Source organism: Oncorhynchus kisutch, unplaced genomic scaffold (genome assembly GCF_002021735.2).
Source record: "Oncorhynchus kisutch isolate 150728-3 unplaced genomic scaffold, Okis_V2 scaffold2951, whole genome shotgun sequence".
Lineage (NCBI taxonomy): Eukaryota > Metazoa > Chordata > Actinopteri > Salmoniformes > Salmonidae > Oncorhynchus > Oncorhynchus kisutch.
The window spans coordinates 1-27,794 of record NW_022264896.1 but is presented as its reverse complement, the minus strand read 5'-3'; the positions used below and the strand labels follow the sequence as shown (position 1 = coordinate 27,794).

Genomic DNA, 27,794 nt, shown 5'->3' with positions numbered 1-27,794 from the left:
ATGTTTCCATGGCCACAGTACATGTGTGTCCCGTTGCCATGACGCTGCTGGGCTAAACTGAAGCAAACAGGAAAACGCTCATCCAGAGGCCAGGCTCCTAGTGGCCAGCGAATTTAATGCAGAGAAACTTAAATCAGTTTTACCTCATTTCTATCAGCATGTAAAAATGTGCAGCCAGAGGGAAGAAAATGCATTATCTATGCATAGTCACTTTAGTAACTTTACCTAAATGTACATATTACCTCAACACCGGTGCCCCCGATATACAGTCTCACTATTGTTATTTACTGCTGCTCTGTAATTATTTGTTAGTCTTATCTCTTACTTTTTTGGGGGTTTTCTTAAACCTGCATTGTTGGTTAAGGGCTTGTAAGTAAGCATTTCACTGTAAGGCCTACACCTGTTGTATCTGGCGCATGTGACAAATACAAATGGATTTGATGATTTGACACACACACACACACACACACACACACTCGGCTGCTGTAGGCTGACTGCAGGTGTTTGGCTGTAAAGACTCACTTCCTGTGACCGCTGCCTGTCCCCTGACCTCTCTACAGTACCTGACCCCCTCTGTCGTTTCCCCTTTCAACATTGTGCTGACCGCTAACAATATTACAGAAGCCACCTGATTGTTTTCACAGTGGTTAGCAGCTAGCACGTTTAGCCACCTGATTGTTTTCACAGTGGTTAGCAGCTAGCACGTTTAGCCACCTGATTGTTTTCACAGTGGTTAGCAGCTAGCACGTTTAGCCACCTGATTGTTTTCACAGTGGTTAGCAGCTAGCACGTTTAGCCACCTGATTGTTTTCACCGTGGTTAGCAGCTAGCACGTTTAGCCACCTGATTGTTTTCACCGTGGTTAGCAGCTAGCAGGTTTAGCCACCTGATTGTTTTCACCGTGGTTAGCAGCTAGCACGTTTAGCCACCTGATTGTTTTCACAGTGGTTAGCAGCTAGCACGTTTAGCCACCTAATTGTTTTCACAGTGGTTAGCAGCTAGCACGTTTAGCCACCTGATTGTTTTCACAGTGGTTAGCAGCTAGCACGTTTAGCGACCTGATTGTTTTCACAGTGGTTAGCAGCTAGCTCGTTTAGCCACCTGATTGTTTTCACAGTGGTTAGCAGCTAGCACGTTTAGCCACCTGATTGTTTTCACAGTGGTTAGCAGCTAGGACGTTTAGCCACCTGATTGTTTTCACAGTGGTTAGCAGCTAGCACGTTTAGCCATCTGGTGTTTTGGTGCCCTTGAGGTGAGGCAGACAATCAACTATTGGCTTCAAGATGGATGTCCTACGTAACAGACTATGAAGAAAATATAATATTTCTAAAAACAGTTGTCTAATATGTACACTACCGTTCAAAAGTTTGGGGTCACTAAGAAAATCAATTGTCCATTAAAATAACATCAAATTGATAAGAAATACAGTGTAGACATTGTTAATGTTGTAAATGACTATTGTAGCTGGAAATGGCAGATTTTTTATGGAATATCTACAAAGACATACAGAGGCCCATTATCAGCAACCATCACTCCTGTGTTCCAATGGCATGTTGTGCTAGCTAATCCAAGTTTATAATTTTAAAAGGCGAATTGATCATTACAAAACCCAGTTGCAATTATGTTCGCACAGCTGAAAACAGTTGTTCTGATTAAAGAAGCAATAAAACTGACCTTCTTTAGACTAGTTGAGTATCTGGAGCATCAGCATTTGTGGGTTCGATTACAGGCTCCAAATGGCCAGAAACAAAGAACCTTCTTCTGAAACTCATCAGTCTATTCTTGATCTATTCTTGTTGTTGCAAGAAATTTCCAAGAAACTGAAGACTTTGCTGAAGACAATGCTGTGTACTACTCCTTTCAGAGAACAGCGGAAACTGTCTCTAAACAGAATAGAAAGAGGCGTGGGAGGCCCCGGTGCATAACTAAGCAAGAGGACAAGTACAATAGAGGGTCTAGTTTGAGAAACAGACACCTCACAAGTCCTCAACTGGCAGCTTCATTAAATAGTAGCCGCAAAACACCAGTCTCAACGTCAACAGTGAAGAGGCGACTCCGGGATGCTGGCCTTCTAGGCAGAGTTGCAAAGACAAAGCCATATCTCAGACTGGCCAATAAAAACACAAGATTAATTAAGATGGAGAGGAACTCTGTCTAGAAGGCCAGCATCCCGGAGTCGCCTCTTCACTGTACAATGCAGCTTCCTGTACTGGTTACATCTCTACCTTCAGTTACTACTAGAGGAATGAGCACTGTGTTCAACAATGACTGGTTACTACTAGAGGAATGAGCTCTGTGTTCAACAATGACTGGTTACTACTAGAGGAATGAGCTCTGTGTTCAACAATGACTGGTTACTACTAGAGGAATGAGCTCTGTGTTCAACAATGACTGGTTACATCTCTACCTCCAGTTACTGCTAGAGGAATGAGCTCTGTGTTCAACAATGACTGGTTACTACTAGAGGAATGAGCACTGTGTTCAACAATGACTGGTTACTACTAGAGGAATGAGCTCTGTGTTCAACAATGACTGGTTACATCTCTACCTCCAGTTACTGCTAGAGGAATGAGCTCTGTGTTCAACAATGACTGGTTACTGCTAGAGGAATGAGCTCTGTGTTCAACAATGACTGGTTACATCTCTACCTCCAGTCACTACTAGAGGAATGAGCACTGTGTTCAACAATGACTGGTTTACATCTCTACCTCCAGTTACTACTAGATGAATGAGCACTGTGTTCAACAATGACTGGTTACTACTAGAGGAATGAGCTCTGTGTTCAACAATGACTGGTTTACAGCTCTACCTCCAGTTACTACTAGATGAATGAGCACTGTGTTCAACAATGACTGGTTACTACTAGAGGAATGAGCTCTGTGTTCAACAATGACTGGTTACTACTAGAGGAATGAGCTCTGTGTTCAACAATGACTGGTTACTACTAGAGGAATGAGCTCTGTGTTCAACAATGACTGGTTTACATCTCTACCTCCAGTTACTGCTAGAGGAATGAGCACTGTGTTCAACAATGACTGGTTACTACTAGAGGAATGAGCACTGTGTTCAACAATGACTGGTTACATCTCTACCTCCAGTTACTGCTAGAGGAATGAGCACTGTGTTCAACAATGACTGGTTACATCTCTACCTCCAGTTACTACTAGATGAATGAGCTCTGTGTTCAACAATGACTGGTTACAGCTAGAGGAATGAGCACGGTGTTCAACAATGACTGGTTACATCTCAACCTCCAGTTACTGCTAGAGGAATGAGCACTGTGTTCAACAATGACTGGTTACATCTCTACCTCCAGTTACTACTAGATGAATGAGCTCTGTGTTCAACAATGACTGGTTACTACTAGAGGAATGAGCTCGGTGTTCAACAATGACTGGTTACTACTAGAGGAATGAGCTCTGTGTTCAACAATGACTGGTTACTACTAGAGGAATGAGCTCTGTGTTCAACAATGACTGGTTACTACTAGAGGAATGAGCTCTGTGTTCAACAATGACTGGTTACTACTAGAGGAATGAGCTCGGTGTTCAACAATGACTGGTTACTACTAGAGGAATGAGCTCTGTGTTCAACAATGACTGGTTACTACTAGAGGAATGAGCTCGGTGTTCAACAATGACTGGTTACTACTAGAGGAATGAGCTCTGTGTTCAACAATGACTGGTTACTACTAGAGGAATGAGCTCGGTGTTCAACAATGACTGGTTACTACTAGAGGAATGAGCTCGGTGTTCAACAATGACTGGTTACTACTAGAGGAATGAGCTCGGTGTTCAACAATGACTGGTTACTACTAGAGGAATGAGCTCGGTGTTCAACAATGACTGGTTACTACTAGAGGAATGAGCTCTGTGTTCAACAATGACTGGTTACTACTAGAGGAATGAGCTCTGTGTTCAACAATGACTGGTTACTACTAGAGGAATGAGCTCGGTGTTCAACAATGACTGGTTACTACTAGAGGAATGAGCTCTGTGTTCAACAATGACTGGTTACTACTAGAGGAATGAGCTCGGTGTTCAACAATGACTGGTTACTACTAGAGGAATGAGCTCTGTGTTCAACAATGACTGGTTACTACTAGAGGAATGAGCTCGGTGTTCAACAATGACTGGTTACTACTAGAGGAATGAGCTCGGTGTTCAACAATGACTGGTTACTACTAGAGGAATGAGCTCGGTGTTCAACAATGACTGGTTACTACTAGAGGAATGAGCTCTGTGTTCAACAATGACTGGTTACTACTAGAGGAATGAGCTCGGTGTTCAACAATGACTGGTTACTACTAGAGGAATGAGCTCTGTGTTCAACAATGACTGGTTACTACTAGAGGAATGAGCTCGGTGTTCAACAATGACTGGTTACTACTAGAGGAATGAGCTCGGTGTTCAACAATGACTGGTTACTACTAGAGGAATGAGCTCTGTGTTCAACAATGACTGGTTACTACTAGAGGAATGAGCTCGGTGTTCAACAATGACTGGTTACTACTAGAGGAATGAGCTCGGTGTTCAACAATGACTGGTTTACAGCTCTACCTCCAGTTACTGCTAGAGGAATGAGCTCGGTGTTCAACAATGACTGTTACGGTGGGTTAAAATGACAAATCATCAAACGCATAAAACATTATTAAACATTAAGACACGACCACTGAAAATGACTCATCTGAACCACTTTACTACTTAAACTTGACAAAAATGAATAATGAAGTTTTTAAAAAATTTAATAGATGGAACCTGCATTTATTTATGTTCACTACAACACATATTCATGTTCAAGTTAGTTCAATCATTTTAATTCAGAATACTTATTGAATGGAAAAATTAATTTATTGGAAAATAGTGAATAAAACATAAAACAGTTAAGTATGTACAACTTCTAAAGATGATGTCACTTTAAGTTCTGAATACTGATATACTTTGAGTTGGGTTTACTACAACGGTTCTAGGCAACAGGAGTTAGCAGAACTGATATACTTTGAGTTGGGTTTACTACAACGGTTCTAGGCAACAGGAGTTAGCAGAACTGATATACTTTGAGTTGGGTTTACTACAACGGTTCTAGGCAACAGGAGTTAGCAGAACTGATATACTTTGAGTTGGGTTGACTACAACGGTTCTAGGCAACAGGAGTTAGCAGAACTGATATACTTTGAGTTGGGTTTACTACAACGGTTCTAGGCAACAGGAGTTAGCAGAACTGATATACTTTGAGTTGGGTTCACTACAACGGTTCTAGGCAACAGGAGTTAGCAGAACTGATATACTTTGAGTTGGGTTTACTACAACGGTTCTAGGCAACAGGAGTTAGCAGAACTGATATACTTTGAGTTGGGTTCACTACAACGGTTCTAGGCATTGGGAGTTAGCAGAACTGATATACTTTGAGTTGGGTTTACTACAACGGTTCTAGGCAACAGGAGTTAGCAGAACTGATATACTTTGAGTTGGGTTGACTACAACGGTTCTAGGCAACAGGAGTTAGCAGAACTGATATACTTTGAGTTGGGTTCACTACAACGGTTCTAGGCAACAGGAGTTAGCAGAACTGATATACTTTGAGTTGGGTTCACTACAACGGTTCTAGGCAACAGGAGTTAGCAGAACTGATATACTTTGAGTTGGGTTTACTACAACGGTTCTAGGCAACAGGAGTTAGCAGAACTGATATACTTTGAGTTGGGTTTACTACAACGGTTCTAGGCATTGGGAGTTAGCAGAACTGATATACTTTGAGTTGGGTTTACTACAACGGTTCTAGGCAACAGGAGTTAGCAGAACTGATATACTTTGAGTTGGGTTTACTACAACGGTTCTAGGCAACAGGAGTTAGCAGAACTGATATACTTTGAGTTGGGTTTACTACAACGGTTCTAGGCAACAGGAGTTAGCAGAACTGATATACTTTGAGTTGGGTTGACTACAACGGTTCTAGGCAACAGGAGTTAGCAGAACTGATATACTTTGAGTTGGGTTGACTACAACGGTTCTAGGCAACAGGAGTTAGCAGAACTGATATACTTTGAGTTGGGTTGACTACAACGGTTCTAGGCAACAGGAGTTAGCAGAACTGATATACTTTGAGTTGGGTTTACTACAACGGTTCTAGGCATTGGGAGTTAGCAGAACTGATATACTTTGAGTTGGGTTTACTACAATGGTTCTAGGCATTGGGAGTTAGCAGAACTGATATACTTTGAGTTGGGTTTACTACAACGGTTCTAGGCATTGGGAGTTAGCAGAACTAATGATTTTTTACACTGTGTTAATAAACAGTTAGGAATTTAGCCGAATTAGCCTGTTTTGAATTCGGTTGACAATGCATTAGGTTGGAGTGTTGAAGGCTGTAAGTATTGTCTGTCTTTTTGGAGGGTCGACCTGGCCATCTCTCGGCCTGGCTAACCCTGTCCTTTGGTGTAGTTACTCTTGAAGGAAATGTTGAATATAGCACTATATTTCCTATGGTGCAAGATAGATATCTGTTGAACAGTTAGAAATGACTGGATCACCTTTAGGTTTGACTTGTTATTAACAATTGTACCTGTCTCTTCAGGTGTGAGAGTGAGGTGAAGGCTAGTGGCTGCCAGTTGGCTCTGGAGGAGGACGAGGGCTTCAGTGACTGGACCCAGAGGTTGGAGAAACGCAGACAGCGCCACCTGGAGGAACAGGAGTCCTCGGAGGACCATCAGCCCCAGCAGCAGCAGAATCAGCCCCAGCAGCATCAACCCCAGCAGCATCACCCGCAGCAGCAGCATCAACTCCAGCAGCATCACCCCCAGCAGCATCAACCCCAGCAGCAGCAGCAGCCCCAGCTGCTCAGGCTAAACAGAGCCTCCCCAATCAGACCCTGCTTGAAGACACGTCCTGGACCTGGGCCCGAGGAGAGGGAGGAGAAGGAGGTAGAGTGGGAACGAAAAGCCAGCAACAAGACACAAGACACTTCAAGAAGAGTAACAGATGACAAGGTAGAGTTACGATTGTGTATATGCCGTGCTGTATCCAATCATCACTCAAGTCACACTGTCGTCTTTATTCACGGCAGGGCAAAGAGGGGAAAGCTGATGTTTGGTGTTGTGATGCCAAACTTGACCGCCGATGCCAAAACTCAAATTGGACTATAAAGTGTTCTTCTGAATGCTCTGTTTTGTTTTTAGGTCGTGGAGAAGAAGAAATCTGAGCTGAAGATCTCCTACACCTCTAAAGTCATGAGACACGTCAACAGCAACGGGGAAGCAGCTGGAGCGGAAGTGACCTCATACCTAGTTGCAGGGAAACTGTCTCCAAGGTAACACACCTAAAATAGTCTATACGTGTGTCCAAAATGGCACTCGAATCCTTAAATAGAGCCTCATCTGGCCAAAAGTAGTGCACTATATAGGGATTAGGGTGCCATTTGTCTGGTCTAAAGTAGTGCACTATAAAGGGAATAGGGTTCCATTTGGCTGGTATAAAGTAGTGCACTATAACGGGAATAGGGTGCCATTTGTCTGGTCTAAAGTAGTGCACTATAACGGGAATAGGGTTCCATTTGGCTGGTATAAAGTAGTGCACTATAATGGGAATAGGGTGCCATTTGGTTGGCCTAAAGTAGTGCACTATAAAGGGAATAGGGTGCCATTTGGTTGGCCTAAAGTAGTGCACTATAAAGGGAATAGGGTTCCATTTGGCTGGTATAAAGTAGTGCACTATAAAGGGAATAGGGTGCCATTTGGTTGGCCTAAAGTAGTGCACTATAACGGGAATAGGGTTCCATTTGGCTGGTCTAAAGTAGTGCACTATAAAGGGAATAGGGTTCTATTTGTCTGGTATAAAGTAGTGCACTATAACGGGAATAGGGTGCCATTTTGTCTGGTATAAAGTAGTGCACTATAACGGGAATAGGGTTCCATTTGGCTGGTCTAAAGTAGTGCACTATAAAGGGAATAGGGTTCTATTTGTCTGTTCTAAAGCAGTGCACTATCAAGGGAATAGGGTGCCATTTTGGACACCGATTCAGACTGCGGCCAGATCTCACTATTGTAATGTCCAAATTCAATTTAAAGAGGAGGAGAACTCAACACAAAGACTGAAGCGGTCTGAGTTTCTTTATTTATAGTTTCCTTGGTTTCAGTCTTATCTTCCTGCTACAGATGGAGGATCTTCATTTGAGCCAGTTTTCTACAGCAGGAAAATAATCCCGCAGCAACAGGAAATGGGAATTATAGAGTGGATTATTATGAATGGACATTTTTGAAGAGGTTGATACATCATTCGTAAGGATAAATCAAGTCTGAAGTTGTTAAGGGGAAATTATAAACTTCAGAAGCCTTTTTAAACCTCAAATAAACTAGACGTTTTACATTTCCCGCGTTGCAGGAAAGCTCTCCTGCAACATGGCGATCAAATTAAAATGTATGGGTGATCGCTTGTAGAGAGAGAATAATAACTTCTGTAAAGCATCTATCAGTTCCTACTTCATACTGAACTGAAAAAGAGGCATGACAAGATCAGTGACTCTCATCACTTCCTGTATGGGCTAGCTCAACATCCTTCCTTAATTTAACCAAGCCTTAAGAGTGAGCTACTATCGGGTGTTGAGACACAGATAGAGACACAGATAAAGATGGCTGAGACACAGATAGTCATGGATGAGACACAGATAGTCATGGATGAGACACAGGAAGACATGGCTGGGACACAGATAGTCATGACTGAGACACAGCTAGAGACACAGATAGAGATGGCTGAGACACAGATAGTCATGACTGAGACACAGATAGTCATGGAGGAGACACAGAAAGAGATGGATGACACCCCGAAAGACATAGTTGAGACACAGATAGTCTTGGACGAGACACCAAAAGACATGGATGAGACACAGAAAGAGATGGATGAGACACCGAAAGACATGGATGAGACACAGATAGTCTTGGACGAGACACCAAAAGACATGGATGAGACACAGAAAGAGATGGATGAGACACCGAAAGAGATGGATGAGATACGTACTTCTTCCTTGTTTGTCACTGAAGGAGACAGGTAAACATTTCAAAGCAAACTGAGGGAATCTTGTGGATTGATAAGATGAGAACTGTCCAAAGTAGTTCATAACTACAGCAGTGGAGATATTAGAAGGTGTTACATTTATAATGCAGTTTGATCATAGTGAGAGACGGAGCAGCTTCCTCCAACCTGTCCTCTAACTTTGGACTTTACTTTCATCCTCTCCTCTCCTCTCCTCTCCTCTCCTCTCCTCTCCTCTCCTCTCCTCTCCTCTCCTCTCCTCTCCTCTCCTCTCCTCTCCTCTCTCTCCTCTCCTCTCCTCTCCTCTCCTCTCCTCTCCTCTCCTCTCCTCTCCTCTCCTCTCCTCTCCTCTCCTCTCCTCTCCTCTCCTCTCCTCTCCTCTCCTCTCCTCTCCTCTCCTCTCCTCTAGTCGTAGTGGCAGCTTGGGAGGGCAGAGACAGGAGGAGGTGGATGGAGAGGTTCCCGGGGGGCAGCTGGAGACAGAGAAGACACCAGGCCAGGGACAGGGCACCCTGGAACAGCTGAGACAGAGACAGCAGGAGGACCAGGAGGAGATGGAGGAGTTGAACCGCAGGAGAGAGGAGAAACGCAGAGCCAGGGAGGAGGAGGAGCACCAGAGAGAGAAAGAGGAGCAGCACAGGCAGGAGCAGGAGGAGGTGAGACCTGGGTCCGTTATAATGAATGAACAGGGGGGTCAGATCCTAGACCAGCACTCCTACTCTGAGACTGGTATGTACACTATCTGTGTGTGTGTATATGCATGTCGCTGCATGTTGGTAACACTTCCTATGAACACCCTCTTCATAATGCATTGTTAGCACTTTTCTAACACCTTGTGAGCTCTGACATAATGCTTTATAATGCGTTATAATGCACAGCATGCACAAGAGTGCAGCTTCATGTATGTGTGTGTGTTGTTCTGATGTAGTTTCTCTGTCTGCAGGAGGAGAAGAAGAGGGGTGTGTTGTTCTGATGTAGTTTCTCTGTCTGCAGGAGGAGAGGAAGAGGGGTGTGTTCTGATGTAGTTTCTCCGTCTGCAGGAGGAGAGGAAGAGGGGTGTGTTCTAATGTAGTTTCTCTGTCTACAGGAGGAGAGGAAGAGGGGTGTGTTCTGATGTAGTTTCTCTGTCTACAGGAGGAGAGGAAGAGGGGTGTGTTCTGATGTAATTTCTCCGTCTACAGGAGGAGAGGAAGAGGGTGAAAGATGGGATAGAGAGTAGGAGGATGGCGGCTTCAGAGAGAAGGATGAAGAACCTCAGTATTTCCAGCATTGAGGGAGACGAGTCCTTCAGCCCCTTCAGTCCCATGAGCCCCACCTTCAAGGTACTACTGATGTCCCGGTATCTATCAATCAATCAATCACATAACTTCAAGATACTTCTGATGTCCCGGTATCTATCTATCTATCTATCTATCTATCTATCTATCTATCTATCTATCTATCTATCTATCTATCTATCTATCTATCTATCTATCTATCTATCTATCTATCTATCTATCTATCTATCTATCTATCTATCTATCTATCTATCTATCTATCTATCTATCTATCTATCTATCTATCTATCTATCTATCTATCTCATAACTTCAAGATACTTCTGATGTCCCATATAATTCACCACCATACACATCACCTTGTCATTCACCTATCACCTAATCACATGCCCACAGTTGTAGAGAAAATGATTTTTATTAGAACCAAAATGGTTTCCGTGGATTTCTTCATATACAGGATGTAGCCCCTGAAAACAGGATGTATTTCACAGCATATTTGTCCCCTTTCTGTTCACTCTACCATGCCGACGCACACAGTATTACACAGTGCTTGATGTAGCATGTCTACCATGCCGACTTACACAGTGTTACACAGTGCTTGATGTAGCATGTCTGCCATGCCGACTCACACAGTGTTACACAGTGCTTGATGTAGCATGTCTGCCATGCCGACTCACACAGTATTACACAGTGCTTGATGTAGCATGTCTGCCATGCCGACTCACACAGTATTACACAGTGCTTGATGTAGCATGTCTGCCATGCCGACTCACACAGTATTACACAGTGCTTGATGTAGCATGTCTACCATGCCGACTCACACAGTGTTACACAATGCTTGATGTAGCATGTCTGCCATGCTGACTCACACAGTATTACACAGTGCTTGATGTAGCATGTCTGCCATGCTGACTCACACAGTGTTACACAGTGCTTGATGTAGCATGTCTGCCATGCTGACTCACACAGTATTACACAGTGCTTGATGTAGCATGTCTGCCATGCCGACGCACACAGTGTTACACAGTGCTTGATGTAGCATGTCTGCCATGCTGACTCACACAGTGTAACACAGTGCTTGATGTAGCATGTCTGCCATGCCGACTCACACAGTGTTACACAGTGCTTGATGTAGCATGTCTGCCATGCTGACTCACACAGTGTTACACAGTGCTTGATGTAGCATGTCTGCCACGCCGACTCACACAGTGTTACACAGTGCTTGATGTAGCATGTCTACCATGCCGACTCACACAGTGTTACACAGTGCTTGATGTAGCATGTCTACCATGCCGACTCACACAGTGTTACACAGTGCTTGATGTAGCATGTCTGCCATGCTGACTCACACAGTATTACACAGTGCTTGATGTAGCATGTCTGCCATGCTGACTCACACAGTGTTACACAGTGCTTGATGTAGCATGTCTACCATGCTGACTCACACAGTGTTACACAGTGCTTGATGTAGCATGTCTGCCATGCTGACTCACACAGTGTTACACAGTTTTACACTGTTTTACCCAGTAAGTTGTCGACTGTCTGTAAGTGCAGTGTGTGGATGGATATAACTGTGTTGGCTCTGTGATGTGAAGTGAGAGTCCTGTATGGTCTGTGGTTGTATCACAGGTAACATGTGTCTCTACTTAGTGTCTGATGTCAGTGCAGTGTGTGGATGGATATAACTGTGTTGGCTCTGTGATGTGAAGTGAGAGTCCTGTATGGTCTGTGGTTGTATGACAGGTAACATGTGTCTCTACTTAGTGTCTGATGTCAGTGCAGTGTGTGGATGGATATAACTGTGTTGGCTCTGTGATGTGAAGTGAGAGTCCTGTATGGTCTGTGGTTGTATGACAGGTAACATGTGTCTCTACTTAGTGTCTGATGTCAGTGCAGTGTGTGGATGGATATAACTGTGTTGGCTCTGTGATGTGAAGTGAGAGTCCTGTATGGTCTGTGGTGGTATGACAGGTAACTTGAGTCTCTACTTAGTGTCTGATGTCAGTGCAGTGTGTGGATGGATATAACTGTGTTGGCTCTGTGATGTGAAGTGAGAGTCCTGTATGGTCTGTGGTTGTATGACAGGTAACATGTGTCTCTACTTAGTGTCTGATGTCAGTGCAGTGTGTGGATGGATATAACTGTGTTGGCTCTGTGATGTGAAGTGAGAGTCCTGTATGGTCTGTGGTTGTATGACAGGTAACATGTGTCTCTACTTAGTGTCTGATGTCAGTGCAGTGTGTGGATGGATATAACTGTGTTGGCTCTGTGATGTGAAGTGAGAGTCCTGTATGGTCTGTGGTTGTATGACAGGTAACATGTGTCTCTACTTAGTGTCTGATGTCAGTGCAGTGTGTGGATGGATATAACTGTGTTGGCTCTGTGATGTGAAGTGAGAGTCCTGTATGGTCTGTGGTTGTATGACAGGTAACATGTGTCTCTACTTAGTGTCTGATGTCAGTGCAGTGTGTGGATGGATATAACTGTGTTGGCTCTGTGATGTGAAGTGAGAGTCCTGTATGGTCTGTGGTTGTATGACAGGTAACATGTGTCTCTACTTAGTGTCTGATGTCAGTATGACTATTCACACTGGCTTCCTTTGGGTTCCGTTTCTTCACTTGGTTCATTTGTTTTCAGAAAAGGTTTTCAACACTCCTTCTCAGACAGAAATGAACCGTGACAGATTTGAAACAAACCTTCTAGTCTGAAGACATCCTTTTTTTTTTTACTAACTACAAAATATAAAATAATTTCAAAATCAACTCTTTGATGAGCAAAACAAGTTTGTTTTCTCAATCTTATCGTAGAAACACAAAAGACAATGTTGACTACAGGATCACTTCTCTACATTTTTCTTCTCTCACTATGTGTCATCACACCCCCACACCACCTCTCCACCTCTTGCATGTCATGTTGACACATCATCCTATATTTCTTCACCTTGATGTTTTTACTTCCTGTGTTGAAAGCATTTAGAGAGTTTTAGGCTGTGTTCTAACGTCCATACTAGTCTACCTCTTAGAATCCACGCCCCCAATACTCTGCTTTATTCTAAGAACTATGTTACTATGGATACTGGAACAGAGCCTTTGTGTCCCTTCCAAATGGAACCCTATTCCCTTTATAGTGCACTACCGTTGACCAGGACCCATAGGGTGCCAGATAGGGTTTCATTGGGGACACAGTTGTTGTGTTGTGCTCTGTGTGTAGCTGCATGTGGTCAGCTTTCCTTAAACACTCCAACACTTCACGGACCGTCATGGGTTAATTCATGTCTTCATGGGTTAATTCATGTCTTCATGGGTTAATTCATGTCTTCATGGGTTAATTCATGTCTTCATGGGTAAATTCATGTCTTCATGGGTTAATTCATGTCTTCGTGGGTTAATTCATGTCTTCATGGGTAAATTCATGTCTTCATGGGTTAATTCATGTCTTCATGGGTTAATTCATGTCTTCATGGGTTAATTCATGTCTTCATGGGTTAATTCATGTCTTCGTGGGTTAATTCATGTCTTCATGGGTAAATTCATGTCTTCATGGGTAAATTCATGTCTTCATGGGTAAATTCATGTCTTCATGGGTAAATTCATGTCTTCATGGGTTAATTCATGTCTTTATGGGTTAATTCATGTCTTTATGGGTTAATTCATGTCTTCATGGGTTAATTCATGTCTTCATGGGTTAATTCATGTCTTTATGGGAAAGCACCCAACTTTCTTTTCTGGCTCACAGCTAAATAGGATGTAACACACGTTTGCATTGCTCAATAGCAACCTTGCTAATGTGCCAACTGTTGAGTCATAACCAATGAAGTGACTCACTCAATCCAATGTTTTCTGTGCTTCTGTTAAACCAGTAAAACACTAGTAATATTCCTATTACAAGTAGGAGTGGAGCTGCGGTCTAAAACACTGCATCTCAGTGCTTGAGGCGTCACTACAGACACCCTGGTTTGATTCCAGGCTGCATCACAACCCGCCGTGATTGGGAGTCCCACAGGGCGGCACACAATTGGCCCAGCGTCGTCCAAGTTTGGATTTGGCCGGTGTAGGCCGTCATTGTAAATAAGAATTTATTCTTAACTGACTTGCCTCGTTTAATAAAGGTTCAATGAAATTTTTTTTTTACAAACTAATATATTTTCCTCTAAAATCAATCGGACAAAACAAAAAGATTATTTGCCAACTATTCGGAAAATAAACCTTTCGATCGTGGAAAAGTGTTCCACTGTACGTATCTATCAGATTAATGACCTTATATATTATTGTGTTTCTTGGCACGTCGTTAGCAGTGTAAAAGTCATCTGAAAAGAAACTGTCTGCAGCAGAGTGGCGTTGGCTTGTGTCTTTCCTGTCATCAATGTGCTTCCCTGTGATGTGTGTCCTTCCAGAATGACACCGAGGAGAGGATGACGTCTGAGAATACCTGCACGGTGAGTTTCACCTTGGAGACCCAGGGTTCCAGAGGACAAACGTATTTCAGAACATTTAATCCAAATCCAAATTATTCTGTTGTTTTAGATTATGTTCCCGTACCCGTGTTAGATTGAGTACCCCCCGTGTTAGATTGAGTAAACCCCCCCGTGTTAGATTGAGTAAACCCCCCCGTGTTAGATTGAGCCCCCCATGTTAGATTGAATAAACCCCCCCGTGTTAGATTGAGTAAACCCCCCCGTGTTAGATTGAGCCCCCGTGTTAGATTCTATCCCCCCCGTGTTAGAGCTCCCCCCGTGTTAGATTCTGCCCCCCGTGTTAGATTCTGTTCCCCCCCGTGTTAGATTCTGTCCCCCCCGTGTTAGATTCTGTCCCCCCCGTGTTAGATTGAGTCCCCCCCGTGTTAGATTCTGTCCCCCCGTGTTAGATTCTGTCCCCCCCGTGTTAGATTCTGTCCCCCCCGTGTTAGATTCTGTCCCCCCGTGTTAGATTCTGTCCCCCCCGTGTTAGATTCTGTCCCCCCCGTGTTAGATTCTGTCCCCCCCCCATTAGATTCCGTTCCCTGTTTGCTTTTATAACTAAAACGAAAGGAAATATTTCTAATAAATCTCAAGGAATCATCAGCATGATATTTGTTGTTGTATACGATGCATTACAACAGAGATCCGGTTCGATTTTTACTTCAAATGTAATACAAAAGTGATTCTGAATCTGAAGGGGGAAACATAATATAACAGAACACAGAATTATTATTATTGTGTGGATTAAATGTTCTGGAACGTTGACCCCATGCAGGGGTCATTCCAGGTTAAAGGTCACCACGGGGATAACTGTGACACAAAGGTTCCGTTCTGTTGTGTTCCGTGTGGTCGTAACGTGACACCACTTGTCAGCTGTCTGTCTTTTTTTTTATGTCATTCTGCGCTTCATACAAACTCAGCTCTTGTTCCTAGCCTGGTCCCAGATCTGTTGGTGCTGTCTTGCCAAATATAGACATTGTCATGCATCAATGACCATATGGGTTGGCAAGACAACCCAAACAGATCCGCGACCAAGCGTTCCTGTTTCACCTTCCCTCCAAAGGGAATTGTTGCTACATCATCAACAGGAAGGTGTCCATATTATGAGCCATGCTGATGGATAATATATTGACAAATTCAAGGGGAAGATTGTTCCTTTCAACTTACTGTGTGGCCCCTACATACACCTTTACCAGGTCATGACAGTATCATACACCTTTACCAGGTCATGACAGTATTATACACCTATTACAGGTCATGCCAGTACGTTTATCAGGTCATGACGGTACTATACACCTTTACCAGGTCATGATAGTATTATACACCTTTATCAGGTCATGACAGTACTATACACCTTTACCAGGTCATGACAGTATTATACACCTATTACAGGTCATGACAGTACGTTTATCAGGTCATGACGGTACTATACACCTTTACCAGGTCATGACAGTACTATACACCTTTACCAGGTCATGACAGTATTATACACCTTTACCAGGTCATGACAGTACTATACACCTTTACCAGGTCATGACAGTACTATACACCTTTATCAGGTCATGACAGTACCTTTAACAGGTCATGACAGTATTATACACCTTTATCAGGTCATGACAGTACCTTTACCAGGTCATGACAGTATTATACACCTTTATCAGGTCATGACAGTATTATACACCTTTATCAGGTCATGACAGTACTATACACCTTTATCAGGTCATGACAGTACCTTTAACAGGTCATGACAGTACCATACACCTTTACCAGGTCATGACAGTATTATACACCTTTATCAGGTCATGACAGTACTATACACCTTTATCAGGTCATGACAGTATTATACACCTTTACCAGGTCATGGCAGTACCTTTATCAGGTCATGACAGTATTATACACCTTTATCAGGTCATGACAGTACCTTTATCAGGTCATGACAGTACCATACACCTTTTATCAGGTCATGACAGTATTATACACCTTTATCAGGTCATGACAGTATTATACACCTTTACCAGGTCATGACAGTACTATACACCTTTATCAGGTCATGACAGTATTATACACCTTTATCAGGTCATGACAGTATTATACACCTTTATCAGGTCATGACAGTACTATACACCTTTACCAGGTCATGACAGTACCTTTACCAGGTCATGACAGTATTATACACCTTTATCAGGTCATGACACTATTATACACCTTTATCAGGTCATGACAGTACCTTTAACAGGTCATGACAGTATTATACACCTTTAACAGGTCATGACAGTACCTTTACCAGGTCATGACAGTATTATACACCTTTACCAGGTCATGACAGTATGAACCACAAATGCTTTAACGAGAAGGAATTCTTTGGATGGGTAGGAATACTCTATATTGATAATGTAAGGTTACCGTAGATTGATAATGTAGGGCTACTGTAGATTGATAATGTAGGGTTACTGTAGATTGATAATATAGGGTTACTGTAGATCGATAATGTAGGGCTACTGTTGATAAATAACGTAGGGCTACTGTTGATAAATAACGTAGGGCTACTGTAGATTGATAATGTAGGGCTACTCTAGATTGATAAGGTAGGGTTACTGTAGATTGATAATGTAAGGTTACTGTAGATCGATAATGTAGGGCTACTCTTGATAAATAACGTATGGCTACTGTAGATTGATAATGTAGGGCTACTGTAGATTGATAATGTAGGGCTACTGTAGATTGATAAGGTAGGGCTACTGTAGATTGGTAATGTAAGGTTACCGTAGATTGATAATGTAGGGCTACTGTAGATCGATAATGTAAGCTACGGTTGATAAATAATGTAGGGCTACTGTAGATTGCTAATGTAGGGCTACCGTAGAGAAATAATGTAGACGTACTGTAGATTGAAGTTGTTAGCTGTTATTCTAGGTAGCTTCAGATATATTATCTCCCAATACAAACCCGGTGTCCTTGTTCCCTTCCTCAGATCAACGACAGGACTGAGTCTCTGAACCGCTCTCTGCAGAAAAGGTGAGTGAAAATATCTGAGGTGAAATAATTAAGTACAGATAGTGAAATAGAGAAATAGAAAAGCAGGGATTTTGCAGTCTCTCCCTCTCTCTCTCTCTCTCTCTCTCTCTCTCTCTCTCTCTCTCTCTCTCTCTCTCTCTCTGTCTCTGTCTCTCTATCTCTCTCTCTGTTTCTGTCTCTGTCTCTCTGCCTCTCTGTCTCTCTCTCTCTGTCTCTCTCTCTGTCTCTCTCTCTCTCTCTCTCTGTCTCTCTCTCTCTCTGTCTCTCTCTCTCTCTCTCTCTCTCTCTCTCTCTCTCTCTCTCTCTCTGTTTTCTGTCTCTGTCTCTCTGTCTCTGTCTCTCTCTCTCTCTATCTCTCTCTCTCTCTCTCTCTCTCTCTCTCTCTCTCTCTCTCTCTCTCTCTCTCTCTCTCTCTCTCTCTCTCTCTCTCTCTCTCTCTGTCTCTCTCTCTCTCTCTGTCTCTGTCTCTCTCTCTCTCTCTCTCTCTCTCTCTCTCTCTCTCTCTCTCTGTCTCTCTCTCTCTCTCTCTGTCTCTGTCTCTCTGTTTCTCTCTCTCTCTCTGTCTCTCTCTCTCTCTCTGTCTCTCTCTCTCTCTTTGTCAGTGATGATTTATGTGTACTAAGTCAAAGCAGATGTGTTTTCTTTGGTGGCTGTTGGTAAGATAGATGGGCGATGTGCTTACAGAGGAGCCTCGCGCTGAGATAGAATGAGTTATCTGATCCTATAGCAGTCGTGTGGTTAGATAGATACACTCTAACACTCGTATAGCCGCTGCAACAGGTACGCTCCTCATGGTGAGATAGAGATAGTATGGTGAGGGACAGCATTAGCTATAGGAGTCTTAGGGCCTTAAGACAGAGAATGGTGAGAGAGAGGAATTAGCTAGGAGTCTCAGGGCCTTAAGACAGAGAATGGTGAGAGAGAGAGGAATTAGCTTGGAGTCTCAGGGCCTTAAGACAGGGAATGGTGAGAGAGAGAGGAATTAGCTAGGAGTCTGAGGGCCTTAAGACAGAGAATGGTGAGGGAGATCATTAACTAGGAGTCTGAGGGCCTTAAGAGATGAAGTCATCAGGTGAGCTGGTGTTTTATTCCCTCTCTGTTTCCCATCTGTCAGAGGACACACACACACACATACATAAACATGCACGCAGGCACACACACACTCACGCACACACACACTTGTAAGAGGAAACATTGCGTGAGGATAATAGCCCCTTTCATAAAATGTGAACATGATGGAACTCATCATCAGAGAGTCAATGACATCATCGTAACTAATGGTAACCCAAACACCCTCAACACAAAGCATCTGTCTGCGTTGGTGGAAGACACTGCTAATAAAGTTTTCCGGTGTCACATTTATCTGGCCTAAATCAGAGGGACAGGAAGATATTATATTAAAGCAGATGGAAGAGATCACTGTTTAGAGGATCTCTGATATAGTCTATAGATATTATATTAAAGCAGATGGAAGAGATCACTGTTTAGAGGATCTCTGATATAGTCTATAGATATTATATTAAAGCAGATGGAAGAGATCACTGTTTAGAGGATCTCTGATATAGTCTATAGATATTATATTAAAGCAGATGGAAGACATCACTGTTTAGAGGATAGTCTGTGTTGATATGTGGTCTAGTCTGTTAGACATCCTAAGAGACTAGATGCGTCCTGCTCCTCTGGCTGGGCAGTGAGCTCCTGGTGAGACTAGAGACGTTCTGCTCCTCTGGCTGGGCAGTGAGCTCCTGGTGAGACTAGAGACGTCCTGCTCCTCTGGCTGGGCAGTGAGCTCCTGGTCAGATGTCCTGCTCCTCTGGCTGGGCAGTGAGCTCCTGGTGAGACTAGAGACGTCCTGCTCCTCTGGCTGGGCAGTGAGCTCCTGGTCAGATGTCCTGCTCCTCTGGCTGGGCAGTGAGCTCCTGGTCAGATGTCCTGCTCCTCTGGCTGGGCAGTGAGCTCCTGGTGAGACTAGAGACGTCCTGCTCCTCTGGCTGGGCAGTGAGCTCCTGGTGAGACTAGAGACGTCCTGCTCCTCTGGCTTGGCAGTGAGCTCCTGGTCAGATGTCCTGCTCCTCTGGCTGGGCAGTGAGATCCTGGTGAGACTAGAGACATCCTGCTCCTCTGGCTGGGCAGTGAGCTCCTGGTCAGATGTCCTGCTCCTCTGGCTGGGCAGTGAGCTCCTGGTGAGACTAGAGACATCCTGCTCCTCTGGCTGGGCAGTGAGCTCCTGGTGAGATGTCCTGCTCCTCTGGCTGGGCAGTGAGCTCCTGTTGAGACTAAAGATGGCCTGCTCCTCTGGCTGGGCAGTGAGCTCCTGGTGAGACTAAAGATGTCCTGCTCCTCTGGCTGGGCAGTGAGCTCCTGGTGAGACTAGAGACGTCCTGCTCCTCTGGCTGGGCAGTGAGCTCCTGGTGAGACTAGAGACGTCCTGCTCCTCTGGCTGGGCAGTGAGCTCCTGGTGAGACTAGAGACGTCCTGCTCCTCTGGCTGGGCAGTGAGCTCCTGGTCAGATGTCCTGCTCCTCTGGCTGGGCAGTGAGCTCCTGGTCAGATGTCCTGCTCCTCTGGCTGGGCAGTGAGCTCCTGGTCAGATGTCCTGCTCCTCTGGCTGGGCAGTGAGCTCCTGGTCAGATGTCCTGCTCCTCTGGCTGGGCAGTGAGCTCCTGTTGAGACTAAAGATGTCCTGCTCCTCTGGTTGGGCAGTGAGCTCCTGGTGAGACTAGAGATGTCCTGCTCCTCTGGCTGGGCAGTGAGCTCCTGGTGAGACTAGAGACATCCTGCTCCTCTGGCTGGGCAGTGAGCTCCTGGTCAGATGTCCTGCTCCTCTGGCTGGGCAGTGAGCTCCTGGTCAGATGTCCTGCTCCTCTGGTTGGGCAGTGAGCTCCTGGTGAGACTAGCGATGTCCTGCTCCTCTGGCTGGGCAGTGAGCTCCTGGTGAGACTAGCGATGTCCTGCTCCTCTGGCTGGGCAGTGAGCTCCTGGTGAGACTAGAGACGTCCTGCTCCTCTGGCTGGGCAGTGAGCTCCTGGTGAGACTAGAGACATCCTGCTCCTCTGGCTGGGCAGTGAGCTCCTGTGCTATAGCAAATGTAAATGGAGCTGGTTGGGTTAAACCACACTTGCCTGAAGCAAGAGTAATGCTTGTGGCGTGCAGGAGGCCTGGGGTCAGACAAGTGTTGAAACGGTTTCAGGTTGACTTGAAAGAAGAGCATAGGGAGTATAACTACTATCACTTTATTTAGACTATGACACACAGGAATCCTTCGCTATACCCAAAATAGCCATCAAAGGAGTGTGGATTCATTAGATGTCTTAAGAATGAGCTATACCTTTACTTAGCAATTAAATATACAACCCTAGCCCTACCTCAGAGTACTATCAATCCTAACCCTGCCTCAGAGTACTATCAACCCTAACCCTACCTCAGAGTACTATCAACCCTAACCCTACCTCAGAGTACTATCAACCCTAACCTCTACCTCAGAGTACTATCAACCCTAACCCTACCTCAGAGTACTATCAACCCTAAACCTACCTCAGAGTACTATCAATCCTAACCCTACCTCAGAGTACTATCAACCCTAACTCAACCTCAGAATACTATCAATCCTAACCCTACCTCAGAGTACTATCAATCCTAACCCTAACCCTACCTCAGAGTACTATCAATCCTAACCCTACCTCAGAATACTATCAATCCTAACCCTACCTCAGAGTACTATCAATCCTAACCCTACCTCAGAGTACTATCAACCCTAACCCTAACCCTACCTCAGAGTACTATCAACCCTAACCCTAACCCTACCTCAGAGTACTATCAACCCTAACCCTACCTCAGAGTACTATCAACCCTAACCTCTACCTCAGAGTACTATCAACCCTAACCCTAACCCTACCTCAGAGTACTATCAACCCTAACCCTACCTCAGAGCACTATCAACCCTAACCCTACCTCAGAGTACTATCAACCCTAACCTCTACCTCAGAGTACTATCAACCCTAACCCTAACCCTACCTCAGAGTACTATCAACCCTAACCCTACCTCAGAGTACTATCAACCCTAACCCTACCTCAGAGTACTATCAACCCTAACCCTACCTCAGAGTACTATCAACTCTAACCCTACCTCAGAGTACTATCAACCCTAACCCTAACCCTACCTCAGAGTACTATCAACCCTAACCCTACCTCAGAGTACTATCAACCCTAACCCTACCTCAGAGTACTATCAACCCTAACCTCTTCCTCAGAGTACTATCAACCCTAACCTCTACCTCAGAGTACTATCAACCCTAACCCTAACCCTACCTCAGAGTACTATCAACCCTAACCTCTTCCTCAGAGTACTATCAACCCTAACCTCTACCTCAGAGTACTATCAACCCTAACCCTACCTCAGAGTACTATCAACCCTAACCTCTACCTCAAAGTACTATCAACCCTAACCTCTACCTCAGAGTACTATCAACCCTAACCTCTACCTCAGAGTACTATCAACCCTAACCCTAACCCTACCTCAGAGTACTATCAACCCTAACCCTAACCCTACCTCAGAGTACTATCAACCCTAACCCTAACCCTACCTCAGAGTACTATCAACCCTAACCCTAACCTCTACCTCAGAGTACGATCAACCCTAACCCTACCTCGGAGTACTATCAACCCTAACCCTACCTCAGAGTACTATCAACCCTAACCTCTTCCTCAGAGTACTATCAACCCTAACCCTAACCCTACCTCAGAGTACTATCAGCCCTAACCTCTACCTCAGAGTACTATCAACCCTAACCTCTACCTCAGAGTACTATCAACCCTAACCCTACCTCAGAGTACTATCAACCCTAACCTCTACCTCAGAGTACTATCAACCCTAACCCTACCTCAGAGTACTATCAACCCTAACCTCTACCTCAAAGTACTATCAACCCCTAACCTCTACCTCAGAGTACTATCAACCCTAACCTCTACCTCAGAGTACTATCAACCCTAACCCTAACCCTACCTCAGAGTACTATCAACCCTAACCCTAACCCTACCTCAGAGTACTATCAACCCTAACCCTAACCTCTACCTCAGAGTACTATCAACCCTAACCCTACCTCGGAGTACTATCAACCCTAACCCTACCTCAGAGTACTATCAACCCTAACCTCTTCCTCAGAGTACTATCAACCCTAACCCTAACCCTACCTCAGAGTACTATCAGCCCTAACCTCTACCTCAGAGTACTATCAACCCTAACCTCTACCTCAGAGTACTATCAACCCTAACCCTAACCCTACCTCAGAGTACTATCAACCCTAACCTCTACCTCAGAGTACTATCAACCCTAACCTCTACCTCAGAGTACTATCAACCCTAACCCTAACCTCTTCCTCAGAGTACTATCAACCCTAACCCTACCTCAGAGTACTATGAACCCTAACCTCTACCTCAGAGTACTATCAACCCTAACCTCTTCCTCAGAGTACTATCAACCCTAACCCTAACCTCTACCTCAGAGTACTATCAACCCTAACCTCTACCTCAGAGTACTATCAACCCTAACCTCTACCTCAGGAGTACTATCAACCCTAACCCTAACCTCTTCCTCAGAGTACTATCAACCCTAACCTCTACCTCAGAGTACTATCAACCCTAACCCTAACCCTACCTCAGAGTACTATCAACCCTAACCTCTTCCTCAGAGTACTATCAACCCTAACCTCTACCTCAGAGTACTATCAACCCTAACCTCTACCTCAGAGTACTATCAACCCTAACCTCTTCCTCAGAGTACTATCAACCCTAACCTCTTCCTCAGAGTACTATCAACCCTAACCCTACCTCAGAGTACTATGAAAGAATGATGTTCATGAATAATATTTCTTGTTGTTCTTGTTCTTACTGTAAAACAGTAACAGCATCAAGAAGACCCGCCTCCCATCCCCATCTCCAAGATCGACAACAGGCTGGAACAGTACACTCATGCCATAGAGGTATACTATGCTGTACTTTACTATACTATACCTTACTAAACTTTACAAAACTGTACTATACCTTACCATGCTTTTCAATACTATACCTTACTAAACTTTCCTATACTACTATACCTTACAATGTTTTTCAATACTATACCTTACTAAACTTTACAATACTATACTATACCTTACTATACTTTACAAAACTGTACTATGCTTTAATATACTATACTGTACTACGCTATACCTTACTATATTGTACTATGCTATACCTTACTATACTTTATTATGCTTTACTATACTTTACTGTACTATGCTATACCTTACTATACTTTACAATACTTTACTATACTTGAATGTACTATACTATACATACTATACTTGGTATGCTTTACTTTACTTTACTGTGTTTTACTGTACTATACTACACTATACTATGATGTGCTATGGTATACTATATTATATTCTACTGTACTATACTATACTATAATATGATATACTGTACTATACTACACTATACTATGATGTGCTATGGTATACTATATTATATTCTACTGTACTATACTATACTATAATATGATATACTGTACTATACTACACTATACTATGATGTGCTATGGTATACTATATTATATTCTACTGTACTATACTATACTATAATATGATATACTGTACTCTACTATACTATACTATACTACACTATACTATGATGTGCTATGGTATACTATATTATATTCTACTGTACTATACTATACTATAATATGATATACTGTACTCTACTATACTATAATATACTACACTATACTATGATGTGCTATGGTATACTATATTATATTCTACTGTACTATACTATACTATAATATGATATACTGTACTCTACTATACTATAATATACTACACTATACTATGATGTGCTATGGTATACTATATTATATTCTACTGTACTATACTATACTATAATATGATATACTGTACTCTACTATACTATAATATACTACACTATACTATACTATGCCACACACTATACTCTACCATACTGCACTATATAATACCATACTATGATATGCTATACTGTGCTATTATGATATACTGTACTATACTATACTATACCATACTATAATATACTACACTATACTGTACTATACTATACTACTGTTTTCTCCAGTGCTCCAATAGCTCACATTAGGAGTTCCCAGAGTTGGTTAACACTGTACTGTATTTATACTAATCTACTGCTATCTCCATCCTGTGAGTTTCCATCCCCTGTATGACCTACAACATTTAGAGCTGCCTCCTTCATTTAGTTTATCTTTAACCGTAACACAGGAGTGGCCGAGCCTCCCCCTGAACAGAGAGGAACCGGCTATGCAGGCTCTTTCTTGTGTTTAAAAAAAATTAAATATTTACCTTATTTTACTAGGCAAGTCAGTTAAGAACTAATTCTTATTTTCAATGACGGCCTAGGAACAGTGGTGTAACTGCCTGTTCAGGGGCAGAACGACAGATTTGTACCTTGTATCAGCCGGGGGATTCGGAACTTGCAACCTTTCGGTACTAGCTTCCAACGCTCTAACCACTAGGCTACCTTTGCCGCCCCTCCACTAACACTAGGAACCCTGCCGCCCCTCCACCTCTAAGGCTAACCCTGCCGCCCCTGTGTAACACCACAGTGTAACCAATTCAGTTCCAGACAGTAAACGGCGAGGGGTAACGGTCATGTCTCATCTGTCCAGACGTCCTCTATGGAAGCCACAAGGCAGCCAGGCAGCAGGCTCATGACGCGACTGCCCAGCCCCACTGACGCCTTTGGGCCTCCAAGCAATGATCTGTTTGACAGGCCTGGGGGGAAGCTTGGAGCCAGCCGCCCAGGGGAAACACCTTCCAAGGTAGGGAAAGATGACATCGGACAGCCATTGTCTTGAGCGAGGGGCGGGGCTGGATATCCAAACGTTTTCAGTTGCTGATGTAATAGAGAGCTCTGCATACTGCAACATGTCTTATTGATAACAGACCTCTGACCACTTTACTGAACACTATCCAAGGTATGAAGGCATCGGTGGGCCTCTCCTCCATTTTTAGTGAACTCAATCATCAAATTGCTCATAACACAAAAGTAGCATTTATACCTTTACCTTATTAGGTTTATTTGACGGGGGGAAAATGTGCAGTGTTCAACACTTCTGTCTAGGTGCCAGATTTGGGCAAGTTGGTTCATTTTCATCTGTAGTCCGTAAATCAGTGACTTAATGGGAAAATGCTTCTGCACCTTTTTAATAGGAAATAGGGTGGCATTTGTTATGTTAATGAGCGACTTCATCATGATTCATCATCTGTGTTTCTCAGGATACAGAGGGTCTGAATGTAGGCGTGGCCGACCTCATCCACCAATGGGTGAAAGGGAACCCAGACGGAAGCTGCAAAAGCCCCTCCAAGCCAGCAGTGAGTAACAACAGTTACCTTTCTCTCCCAATTCTCTCAGAGCTACTCACGATGACTTAGTTACATCAGAGCTACTCACGTTGACTTAGTTACGTCAGAGCTATCACCATGACTTAGGTACGTCAGAGCTACTCACGATGACTTAGGTACGTCAGAGCTACTCACGTTGACTTAGTTACGTCAGAGCTACTCACGATGACTTAGTACGTCAGAGCTACTCACGTTGACTTAGTTACGTCAGAGCTACTCACGTTGACTTAGGTACGTCAGAGCTACTCACGAGACTTAGTTACGTCAGAGCTATCACAATGACTTAGGTACGTCAGGAGCTACTCACGATACCTTAGTTACGTCAGAGTACTCACGATGACTAGTTAAGTCAGAGCTACTCACGATGACTTAGTTACGTCAGAGCTACTCACGTTGACTTAGTTACGTCAGAGCTACTCACGACTGACTTAGTTACGTCAGAGCTACTCACGTTGACTTAATTATGTCAGAGCTACTCACGATGACTTAGTTACGTCAGAGCTACTCACGTTACTAGTACGTCAGAGCTACTCACATTGACTTAGTTACGTCAGAGCTACTCACGTTGACTTAGTTACGTCAGAGCTACTCACGATGACTTAGTTACGTCAGAGCTACTCACGTTGACTTAGTTACGTCAGAGCTACTCACGATGACTTAGTTACGTCAGAGCTACTCACGATGACTTAGTTACGTCAGAGCTACTCACGATGACTTAGTTACGTCAGAGCTACTCACGTTGACTTAGTTACGTCAGAGCTACTCACATTGACTTAGTTACGTCAGAGCTACTCACGTTGACTTAGTTACGTCAGAGCTACTCACGTTGACTTAGTTACGTCAGAGCTACTCACATTGACTTAGTTACGTCAGAGCTACTCACGTTGACTTAGTTACATCAGAGCTACTCACGATGACTTAGTTACGTCAGAGCTACTCACGTTGACTTAGTTACGTCAGAGCTACTCACGTTGACTTAGTTACGTCAGAGCTACTCACGGTGACTTAGTTACATCAGAGCTACTCACAATGACTTAGTTACGGCAACACGACAAGTCGACAACAGTTATGACTCAGTTACGACTCACACTAAATATCTATCCAACTTTGAAATAATCAACTACTGAACTACGTCAGGAGTGCCTCCTCCTGATGGCTAAGGGGTGTGCAGGCTTTTGGTCCAACACTGCTGTAACACTCCTGATTCAGCTAATCAGGTTTCTGTTTGGAAGCTTATTTTCTGGATTGGGTTGGAGTAAAAGGGTTGGAGTAAAAGCCTGCACACCCAACAGTCCCCGGGACAGCTACTTGTGAATCCGTTGATCTGTCATGTAATTGATGTGAAACTTAACTCAACTCACTGACATGTCAATCTTGATGATTCCTCTGCTGCACCTTCTCTTCTCTTCTCCTTCTTCTCTCCTCCTTCTTCTTCTCCTTCTTCTTCATTCTCCTTCTCCTTCTTCTTCTTCTCTTCTTTCTCTCTTTCTTCTTCTTCTTCCTCTTCTCCTTCTTCCCTTCTTTCTCCTTCTTATCTTCTTCCTTCTTCTTCTTCCTTTCCTTCTTCTCCTTCTTCTCTTCTCCTTCTTCTCCTTCT

The 27,794-nt window shown here is 43.7% G+C and overlaps 1 protein-coding gene across 3 annotated transcripts in view; it reads left to right on the top strand.

The window, feature by feature from the left end:
• LOC109876812 (non-muscle caldesmon-like) overlaps positions 1–23,746 on the top strand; it is a 56,803-nt gene extending 33,057 nt beyond the window's left edge. For 2 of the 3 annotated variants that reach the window (XM_031820032.1, XM_031820031.1), the window contains exons 3-9: positions 6,574–6,985; positions 7,175–7,305; positions 9,433–9,679; positions 10,205–10,345; positions 14,692–14,733; positions 17,726–17,769; positions 23,666–23,746. In XM_031820032.1, the coding sequence (XP_031675892.1) occupies positions 6,574–6,985; positions 7,175–7,305; positions 9,433–9,679; positions 10,205–10,345; positions 14,692–14,733; positions 17,726–17,769; positions 23,666–23,744 (1,096 nt within the window). In that variant the 3' untranslated portion in view covers positions 23,745–23,746. The remainder of the gene's footprint in view (positions 1–6,573; positions 6,986–7,174; positions 7,306–9,432; positions 9,680–10,204; positions 10,346–14,691; positions 14,734–17,725; positions 17,770–23,665) is intronic. The other variant, XM_031820033.1, reaches the window with a different exon arrangement.
• Positions 23,747–27,794: the final 4,048 nt, after the last annotated feature.